This window comes from Hipposideros armiger, unplaced genomic scaffold, assembly GCF_001890085.2.
Source record: "Hipposideros armiger isolate ML-2016 unplaced genomic scaffold, ASM189008v1 scaffold_1073, whole genome shotgun sequence".
Classification (NCBI taxonomy): Eukaryota; Metazoa; Chordata; class Mammalia; order Chiroptera; family Hipposideridae; genus Hipposideros; species Hipposideros armiger.
The window spans coordinates 133,388-144,428 of record NW_017732423.1 but is presented as its reverse complement, the minus strand read 5'-3'; the positions used below and the strand labels follow the sequence as shown (position 1 = coordinate 144,428).

Here is an 11,041-nt window from a genome sequence, read left to right as displayed (position 1 = left end):
GCGCCACTCGGCCGGCCCGGCCCTCGTTTTTTTTTAAAGATTTTATTGGGGAATTGAGGAAGGGGAACAGCCAAGTTGTTGTCCTTCAGTCTGAGTTGTGGAGGACGCAGCTAGCTCAGCTCCAAGTCCAGTCACCATCTGGGTGCCCTTCGGCAGCTCACGGCCGCTTAGCTCAAGGTGCCGTGTTCAATCTTAGTTGTGGGTGGGCATAGCCCACCATCCATGCAGGAGTCGAACCAGCAACCTTGTTGTTAGGAGCACATGCTCTCACCAGCTGAGCCATCCTGCCACCTGTTGGCAGCCCAGCGGCAGCTCAGCTTGGGCGCAGCTCACTGGCCCATGTGGGAATCGAACTGGCAACCCTGTTGCTCAGAGCTCGTGCTCTTAACCAACTGAGCCATTTGGCTGGCCCGGCCCTCATTTTTTTGTGTTGCAGAGTGTTGTGTGGTGTCTGTGCCCTCCTTTTATTTGGTCAGTCTCCTTCTGCTGGGTACTCGGTGAACATTTTTTTTTTTCTTTAACTCTCCGTCAGGTGCAACTGATCTCACAGAGTCTTTGCACACAAATTTTCAAATATCTAACAGTTAACTTAAGTATCGTGACTCATCGCTTCCATATCTTCCCCCTCTACCGTAACCTATCGCCAGTTGTGTTTGTGACTTAGTACAGTAAAGATGTATTTCAAGGCCAGCCAAGTGGTGTGTTGGGTAAGAGTTGGCTTGGGTCGCCAGCTCTGAGCAGCAGAGCCCAGGTTCGGATCCCATATTAGGGCCAGTGACGATGCGCCCTCTACAGCTAAGATGGTGAACAACAGCTTTACCTGGAGCTGGGTGCTGTGAGTCGCTGGCAACGGCGTAGGCTGCAGTGAAGCTGCAGTGGGCTGCCATAAGCTACCATGAGTGGCTGGCAGCCAGCGTGAGCTGCCAAGAGCCGCTGTGAGCAGCCGTCCAGTGGCTGGCGACAGATCTGCCTCACCTGGGAAGCGTACAATGATAATACCAACATGGGCCAGTGAAGCGACGTCCTCCACAACTAGACTGAAGAACAAAAGGACAGCAACTTGTCTGTTCCCCTTCCACGGTTCCCCGACGCTGTTCCCCTTCCCCAATACTCCAATAAAAAAATCTTAAAAAAAAAAAAAAGATGTATTTCATAGCGGCATCTTTGTGTGCAATGAATCTGTGGGATCAGTTGCTCCTGATGGAGGGTTAATTGTGATTTTAAAAAACATAAAATTTACTATCTTAACCATCTATAAGTGTACAGCTCAGTAGTGTTAAAGTATATTCACATTGTTGTGCATCCAGTCTCCATAACTTTTTCATCTTGCAAAACTAAAACTCTGTCCCCAGTCAACAGCAACTCTCCATTCCCTTCTCGCCCCAGTCCCTGGTAATCTCCATTCTTTCTGTTTCTATGATTTTGAACCTCTTATAAATGGAATCATGTATTTGTCCTTTTGTGATTAGCTTCTTAGTATAATGTCATTAAGGTTTATCCATGTTGAAGCATGTGTCAGAATTGCCTTTTTAAGGCTGAATAATATTCCATTGTATGGATGTGCTACATTTTGCTTAACCATCTGTCTGTGGACACTTGGCTTATTTCTACCTTTTAGCTATTGTGAATAATACTGCTGTGAACATGGGTGTGCAAATAGCTCTTTGAGACCTGCTTTCAGTTATACTTTATTTTATTTATTTATTTTTTTAAATATTTTTTTTATTGGGGAATTGGGGGCATGGGAACAGCGCTGGGGAATTGGGGGAAGGGGAACAGACAAGTTGCTGTCCTTTCGTTCTTCAGTCCGGATGTGGAGGAAGTCGCTTCACCGGCCCAAGTTGGCACCATCATTGCGCTCTTCCCGGGCGAGGCAGATCAGTCGCTGGCTTCTGGACAGCCGCTCACTGCGGCTGCTGGCCGCTCACGCTGGCTGCTGGCTACATACGGTAGCCCATGGCAACCCACTGCCACAGGGGCTGCAGCCTACGCCGTCGCCAGCAACTCACGGCAGCCCAGCTCCAGGTTGAGCTGTTGTTTAGCATCTTAGCTGTGGAGGGCAGTGTCACTGACCTTCATATGTGGGATCCGAACTGGGGCCCTCTGGCGTCCCAAGCCAGTTCTTAACCATCGCGCCACTCGGCCGGCCCCCAGTTATACTTTATATACAAGTATATACCCAGAAGTGGAATTGCTGGGTCATATGGTAATTCTATATTTAATTTTTAGAGGAACCACCATACTGTTTTCCATAGCAGCTATACCATTTTATATTTCCATCAACAGTGCACAAGGTTTCTAGTTTCTCCACATCCTCACCAACAATTATTTTGTTTTTTTGGTAGTGATCATCCTAATAAGGTATGGACATCCAAAAATAATTTACCCCTTTTAAGTTTTGTTTTTAACAAATTCAGAATTACAGAAAAGTAGTAAGAACACGATAAAAAATTAAACATCCATATTTGGTTAAAAACAACAAAAAAGGAGTGGATTTGCATTTTTTTTTTCCTTTCAGCTTTTTTTCCTCCTCCCTAACTCTCGTTTTGAAAGATGTCAGTCTTACACAAAAGTTGACATATAGGTACATGAACACCTGTGCCCTTCATCTAGATTCATCAGTTACTAACTTTCTGCTGTATTTACTTCAGAGTAAGTTGCAGATATGACAGTTTTTTTTAGAATACCTCAGTATGCCTCTAAGAATAAGGACCTTCTCTAACATATCTATAATACCATTATAAATCTAAGAAAATTTATAATCATTCCATAGTTTAATCTGATATTGAGTCTATATTCAAATTTTCCTAATTGTCCCCAAAATGTCTTTTATCTCCTCCCCTCTCCATACAGGATCCAGTCAAGGTTCACGCATTTCATGGATCCTTTCTTAAGGTGATACAATATGCCTGAGTCAATCCAAGTGTCAACACTCTGCTTGGGTGGGGGTCAGTACCCCAGCATTGCCATTTCTATTATTGTCAGCGTGGTTCTGAGGTGCCAGGAACACAATAGCACAGTCCTGGAAAGTCCAGGAGAGCCAGTCAGACTGGCCCCAAGAGTGAGTCAAAGTACCTTGGAGCAGGAGCATGGGAAAGCCCCCATGGGGCTTCACATTGAGGAAAATGTCTAGGAATAAACGTAACATACATGTGCCAGGTCTGTATGGAGGGATGACCTGTAAGACCTCCAAAAAGACCCGGAGGCTGGCTTGACAGAGACAGGCCCATTGGGTCTATTACAGGGATGCTGACTTTTTTGCATCAGTCTTGATCAGGGGTCGGCAAACTGTGGCTCACGAGCCATATGCGGCTCTTTGGGTACATACATGTGGCTCTGAAGTAAAATTGAAAATGAAAATAAAACTATCATAGTTGCATTTATCAAATTTTGTGTGTGTGTGTGTGTGTGTATGTGTGTTTGTTTGTTTTAGCTGAGCCATCCTGCCACCTGTTGGCAGCTCAGCGGCAGCTCAGCTCAGGCCGTGAATCAAACCGGTGACCCTATTGCTCAGAGCTTACACTCTTGAGTGAGCTCTTAACCAACTGAGCCAATCGGCCGGCCCACATTTATCAAATTTTTAAAGGATATTATTCACATAATGGTGATTTCATTTGTTTTATGGCTGTTGAATAATTTTTTTTTTTTTAAGATTTTTATTGGGGAATTGGGGGTGTGGGAACAGTGCTGGGGAATTGGGGGAAGGGGAACAGACAAGTTGCTGTCATTTTGTTCTTCAGTCTAGTTGTGGAGGACATTGCTTCGCTGGCCCAAGTTGGCACCGTCATTGCGCTCTTCCCGGGTGAGGCAGATCAGTCGCCGGCTTCTGGACGGCCGCTCACTGCGGCTGCTGGCCGCTCACGCTGGCTGCTGGCTACACACGGTAGCCCATGGCAACCCACTGCCACAGGGGCTGCAGCCTACGCCGTCGCCGGCGACTCACGGCAGCCCAGCTCCAGGTTGAGCTGTTGTTCAGCATCTTAGCTGTAGAGGGCAGTGTCACTGGCCCTCATATGTGGGATCCGAACCGGGGCCCTCTGGCATCCCAAGCGAGTTCTTAACCATCGCGCCACTCGGCCAGCCCTTGAATAATTTTTAAATTATGGTGAGGAACAAGATTGGCTCTTTTGTCTCGAAAGTTTGCCAACCCCTGATTTAGTGTGTTCCTGATTTTAAAAAACCACAAAAAACAAAAACCAAGTGGGTTTATTGGAGGGGGTTGCACAAACTAAATTTGGATTCTAAAGTCCCAAATTTAAAAAAGCAAGCAGTGGCCAGGAAACTGTGGAACAGAAAGGTAATAAAAGGAGACTGGCCCTAACATTAATTAATACATATTATGAAGCTGCAGTACTTGAAACTGTTTATGGTATGTGGAGACAGAAGGAGTATTGGAAAGGGATGGGGAGTTTGGAAATAGACACAAATCCATCAGGAACTTCATGTGTGATAAAGATGACACCCCAAATGGGGGAGTCACAATGGGGGTACCATTTGGGAAAATAAAGTTTGACCCTTGCTTCACACCTTGCACCAAAATAAATTTCAGGAGGATCAACTGTTTTAAATGTGAAAGATTAAACAAACAAAAAAACCTAGAGGAAAACATGGGGAAATGTTTTTAAATATAATTCCAGAAAGCCTTTCTAAGTTTGATGCAAAAAAATGATAAACTTGCATTCAAAACAGTTAAACTTCTGCATGGCAAAAAGCATAAAGTCAAAAGATCTGAGGTAGAAAAAAGATATTCAAGTCATCCAAAAGAGATTCCTACAAATTGATAAGACAGAGTCTAATAGAAAATGGGCAAAGAATCTATACTATTCAGAAAAGAATATAGAAATGGCTCTTGAACATTTGATGAGATTACCTGTTCCATAGGTTATAAACTTTCTCCCTTATAAGGTTGATAGCATGTGGGAAGTACTATCACAGTGTAAATGTACATAAAGCCTTTGGTTTTGTAGTGATTAACCCTAGCAGGCACATAAGCAAAATGTCCTGGGGGCAGGGCCATTCATTGGGTGAAACAACAGGAGATTAGAAGTCACCTAAGTACACTCCAACAGGAACAGGTTAAATCAATTATGGTAGCCTTTACAGAGAGAGGGGCAGTGCTAAGTATGCCGATAAGGAGCCATTTCCAAGGGTATTAAGTCAAAACAGTGCCGATAAGTGGACTGTCTCTGGTGATAGTGCTGCCCTGGGGAGGGGAACTGATGGCCAGGAGCAGAGGAGGGAGGGAGAGAGGCTTTCACCCTTTCATATATTTTGGGTCTCATACTGTGTATGTGTATTAAACTAGTTGACAAACTGTAAAAATATTGGGTTGTCGGAAAAGTCATGACGCATTTTTGCAATGAAAAACAGAAAAAGTACGTCATGACTTTTCCAACAACCCAGTAGTTACTCTCGTCTCCATGTTGCTGACTATCGTATTTTAGCCCCGATGCCTCTTGACCCCCAGTTTCTTCCCTCTGAACACCTAATTAACTCTCCACTGGGATGCCTCAGGAGCGTCTCACCTTGAATGGTACCATGATTGGACTTTCTGACCCTGTTCCTCTCAAGTCCCCGTCTGCCCAGCTGCTGCACCATGACCAGTTCTTCCCATGCTCTGCTAGATACAGTCTGTCAGCATGTTCTCCACTCCCCTCCAGGGTAGCCTCAGCTACAGCTCTCCAACCTTGTGGCCCTTGCCGGGTCTGGAGGAACTTTCCTGCCTCTCTTCAGCCCCTCCACTCTGGCCAACAAGCACCTCAGTCTGAAGAGCCAGTCAGCTCATGCCACCCTCCTGCATAAAATTCCCCAAGCTCCTCATTATGCTTGGATTTCAATCCAGACTCTGTCCTGCCCTTGGGGTAGCAGGACCTGGCCCTGGCTCACCTCCAGCTCACTTCCTGCTTTCCGTGGCTGCCTTGAATACCATGCTTACCCTTGCCAGGGACTCAAGTGTCCATCCCCACCTGGAATGCTGTCCCCTGGCTGGTGAGCTACTGCCCGGTCTCATCTCAGTTCCTCAGAGTGGGCCCTCCCTGCCCCATCACTCCACCTGCTCTGCACCCCCAGCCATGCTCTCTGCTTGATCAGATGCCCTGTTGAGTTCCTTCCCAGCATTTCCACAATCTAAATTACCTTGTTTCTTTGTTTGTTGTCCTCTCTAGCATTAAACTCTGTGTATGTAGGAATCTTGCCAGTTAATGGTTGCTTTCACTTTTTGAATGGTATCTGGCATTTAGTAGAGATGCTCAGTAAATATATAGTGAACAGAATGACTTAGTGTTTTCCATTCATTCATCCTTTTATAACATGCTCTGGGCTGCTGCTGTGATCTAAGAAGTGAATTAGTGGATGCAGCAGAAAGCAAGCCAGACATGTTCCCTGCCTCCAGGAGGCTCACATGTGACTCCCTGGGGCGCATGAAACTCAAGACAGGGCATTTTCTAGGATGGCTGCCCAAACTTTGTCAGGAGCTTGTGGATGCCTTTTGTGGGATGACTCAGTGCTCGGAGCGAGCCAGTGCCCTATTGCACACTGCTACTGGGTCAGCCCACCCCTTGCTCTGGATGCTCATGCTCTCTGCAGCCTAGGCTGGTGTCCCGATTAGTATAACTCCACTGTCTCGTGTCTTCACTTTGCAGAGGAATGTTTGCTGGGGGATTGAAGGAGATGGAGCAGGAAGAAGTCCTCATCCACGGAGTGTCCTACAATGCCATGTGCCAAATCCTGAATTTCATATACACCTCCGAGCTGGAGCTCAGCTTGAGCAATGTCCAAGAGACCCTGGTCGCTGCCTGCCAGCTTCAGGTGAGGCTTGCCTCGTTGAAGCAAGGCAGACCCATATCCAGACAGGGTTTCCCTGGGTGCCCACTGGGCAGTGGTGTGAGAGTGGGTTAGGCAGTCAAGGATATTGGGCAGTGAGGGAGATTGGAGCCAGAGGGAGGCTCTTGGGTGGTGCTTGGCTCAACCAGCTCTGGGCGCTGATGTGGAGCTGCTCCGAAAGCCGCTAGGCCCAGGTTCCTCTTTTGCCTTTGCCTTCTGCTCTTTTGCTGGTTCCTTCCCCCCTGCCTGGATCTCCCTGCCACTGAAAAGATCCCATATGTAAACAAGTGGCCAAATCCAAGCTGACATCTCACGAAGCTGAACTCCCCCCACTGTTGCTGCCCAGGCTCTTTCTGCCTGTCCTTTCCACTGGTCTTGTTAATCTCTGAAACTGCTTTCCCCTTTGTTATTGAACTTTAAATACTTGTTTTCCTACAGAATTCAAAAAGTTTGCCAAGGCTTTGACAGTGTGACTGACTTATTTATTTATTTTTTTAGCTGGGCCATCCTGCCACCTGCTGGCAGCTCAGTGGCAGCTCAGCTTGGGCCCACGTGGAAATTGAACCGGTGACCCTGTTGCTTAGAGCTCGCACTCTTGAGTGAGATCTTAACCAACTGAACCACTCGGCCGGCCCGACAGTGTGACTTACATTTTAGAAGATTTATTAATTCGTGGTGGTGTTGGTGCCATTGCCAAGGCTGGGCCTGCATGTGTCTTGGCTCTCAAGAGCTGTCTGTCAGACAGCCTGAACTGGTTTGAGAGACATCGCTTTCCACATTTCTTGAAAGTGAAGCTAAATACTACACTGAGTTCATTATCCTGACCTTTTTTTAGGTCAGAGCACTTTTGGGGCAATCAGAAAAAACTCAAGTCATAGGAAAACCAACCTGTTGAGGGGTATCTGGAGGCCCCGCCCTGCGTGGCTCAGCCATTATCCTCAGAGTGTGGGTCGGAGGCTCTTGATCCCTGCGTGTTGGGTTGGTTTGAGTGAGGCTCATTTGGCTGATGGGAAGGTGGAATTGAGCCAGGGCAGCCTTTATGACAGAAGAATTTCCCTGCCTTCTTTTATTCAGAGATGTCTTCTGTCCCCAGTTCCTGGTCATTGTTGCTTTGGGAACCCTCATCCAGTTCTTATAACACTTAAATTCAGCTGCTTCCAGCTCTCCGCCCAGGTGCTCACCATCAGCGTTGTCTCATCCTCCTTACCAAAGGCTTCTCTCCCCACTCCCCTGGTCTGTCCTATGACCATTCTTCTAGAGCCTGAATGTGTCCTTGAGCCCTTACATCCTTGTCCTCCTTGTCCAAGTTTGGACAAGTCATCCTTGTAAATATTATCTGTAGCTATCTATGTTCTCTGTTTCCAGGTCCTCACCTTTGTCCTGGCCTCCACCTCTCCGTTTATACCTCCCAGCCAGTCCCTTTCTTCTTCTCTTCTCTGACTCCGTCATGTACACCAACACCAAACCATCTTTCCAAATACTGCTTTCCCTCTCCTACCCATCAGCTCAGAGACCTGCTGCTTCCCCAGGTCACTCATGGTAGAGGTTTTGGCCAGTGCTCCTTAGTGCCTTAGTATCTCCGAGACCATTTCAGGGTGCAGCATGGGAGAGGGAGCCCCCATTTCACTATGAGCAGCCTAGCTTTATTTTATTTTTAATATATTAGGCTTCTACGCAATGATGTTTTTAAAGCAAGTTTTACTTGGCATAACAGTTCTAAGTCCCTAAGCCTACCACATCATGCTTGTTCGTGCAGCCACTAGCTGCTGATGGCTTGTCCCCCATGTGCTATGCTCCATGCTAGCTTAGGATCAGACCCTTCATGGTATCTGCAGGGACTTGGGTTTGAATCCCTGCGAGACCACTCCCCCCCCGCCCCCACCTCTGAATCACTCCCAGGAAACCTGCTTGGCGTGGGCCTGGGTTGATTCCTCTGTCAGATTCCACCCAGCAGAGGGCCCGCTGCTCTGATAACGGGACGGGAAGGAGAAGGCAATGCGGACCTTGTGTAGGAGGCTTAGCTTCTACAGGAGCTGCTTCTCACACCTACTCAGGGCTCTTTGCTCTCACCTTTTACCCAGAACCTGGTCCTTGGTGTCCTGCCCACGACAAATCAGAAATGGTGTTTTAGAAAGAAGCATAGCAGAAGTGAGGGCTGAGAGAAAAGGATAGTCGCGTGAAGATTTTCGGACCTAACAAAGTATACTAGGGACATTCCATGTGGGAAAACTTGTGCTTGGCACTTTGCAGGTTTCCATTCAGCCCTTGACAATGTCTTGAATCAGACAAAATAAAACTAAAAAGACTTTAAACATTTATTAATAAGCTTCAGATGCCAGCAGAATTACTGCATGTGTACTGGTCAACCTGTTGATGACACTGGATAAGTTAGGTATTCCCATTTTTAGAGAAATCCCCAAATCCTGTTTTCCTAAAGAATTTGGCAGTACCTGTGCCGCTTTCCCTGAGCCCTTACCTCTGTCTCTTTTATTCTGTCAAGCTTTGGTTATCTAATCACAGGGTGCACTTGAATCCTGTGGCCCAATTCTCAGCTCCCACCAAAGTGCCATCCTCTCTCTTACCTTCCTTTCAACCTACCGGTTCTTCTGCATATTTGGGAAAGGGAAGGTGCAGGCCACCTGGGAGCTGCCTCGCTACAAAAAACAGGCCTTTGCCCAGGCAGGATGGCTTTTCCAGAACTCTGGGTGCTGGGCAAGTGTCAAGGAATGCCCTGCTAGCAGTTCTTAGTATGTGGGCGGCTTGGGGCCGTTCTCCTGAGATGGAGTGAGTTCCCTGGGCCCAGAGCTTTAGCTGGCCCTCCAGTTATGGGAGTTGTGGTAGGAGAAAGGAGCTGAGTGTCTTTTAGAGAGGTTGGGAGGTTGGGGGGGTGGGGGTGGTCCTGGGTGCACATTCCAAACCAGGGACAGCTGACATTGTGCTGCTTCCAGCTTCTCTGGAGATCCAATACTTTTGATCTAAAAGACATCTTGACATTTATCAGGAGTCTGCTCTGTGCCAAGGAGTTTCTATGTATGATGTCTCATTTGTAATCACTCCTCTCCACTTTACCCCTACTTTATAGATGAGGAAACTGAGGCTCTGAAAGGTTAAGAGCATTCTGCAGATCACTTGTGAGTCAGGATTTAAACCCAGTCCATCTGCAGTGAGCCCCAGTTGTCTCTAGTGTTGGGGGTGCAGCCGCACTAACCTCTGCACCAGGAAAGGTTGGGGGTGGTTGAGAGGGGCCTGCTGCAGAGGACAGCCATGTAAGCCACATATCTGCTGTCATTGTCTTCTGCGCCCAGGCACCATTTTCCAGGCTTGAATGGGTTTTGTTCTCTTCACAGATCCCAGAAATCATCCATTTCTGTTGTGACTTCCTCATGTCATGGGTAGACGAGGAGAACATCCTTGATGTTTACCAGCTGGCAGAGCTTTTTGACTTGAGCCATCTGACTGAGCAGCTGGATACCTACATCCTCAAAAACTTTGTGGCCTTCTCACGGACTGACAAGTACCGCCAGCTGCCCCTGGAGAAGGTCTACTCCTTCCTCAGCAGCAATCGCCTAGAGGTCTCCTGTGAGAACGAGGTGTACGAGGGCGCCCTGCTTTACCATTACTCCCTGGAGCAGGTGCAGGCCGACCAGATCTCACTGCATGAGTCCCCCAAGCTCCTCGAGACGGTGCGGTTTCCCCTAATGGAAGCTGAGGTCCTCCAGCGGCTGCATGACAAGCTGGACCCCAGCCCGCTGAGGGACACGGTGGCCAGTGCTCTCATGTACCATCAGAACGAGAGCCTGCAGCCCAGCCTGCAGGGCCCACACACGGAGCTGCGGTCGGACTTCCGGTGCGTCGTGGGCTTCGGGGGCATTCACTCCACGCCGTCCACTGTCCTCAGCGACCAGGCCAAGTATCTGAACCCCATGCTGGGAGAGTGGAAGAACTTCACTGCCTCCCTAGCCCCTCGCATGTCCAACCAGGGCATCGCGGTGCTCAACAACTTTGTGTACCTGATTGGAGGGGACAACAATGTCCAGGGGTTCCGCGCCGAGTCTCGATGTTGGAGGTAAGATAGGGCCCCCGGCCGTACCTCGGTCTGCGAGTGATGCCATCATGCAGGAGTTGTGGGCTCAGAGGGCTGGTTAGGGAGTGGATTTGGCAAGGGCATGTCACCTGGGCCATGTGGTTAGCCTTTTAAATTAATCTTGTGGCTTGATGG

The 11,041-nt window shown here is 48.0% G+C and overlaps 1 protein-coding gene across 2 annotated transcripts in view; it reads left to right on the top strand.

Annotated features, from left to right (window-relative positions):
- The window catches only part of KLHL22 (kelch like family member 22), a 43,596-nt gene that overhangs the window by 16,433 nt on the left and 16,122 nt on the right, over positions 1–11,041 (top strand). For both annotated transcript variants that reach the window (XM_019632075.1, XM_019632076.1), the window contains exons 3-4: positions 6,642–6,807; positions 10,170–10,888. In XM_019632075.1, the coding sequence (XP_019487620.1) occupies positions 6,642–6,807; positions 10,170–10,888 (885 nt within the window). The remainder of the gene's footprint in view (positions 1–6,641; positions 6,808–10,169; positions 10,889–11,041) is intronic.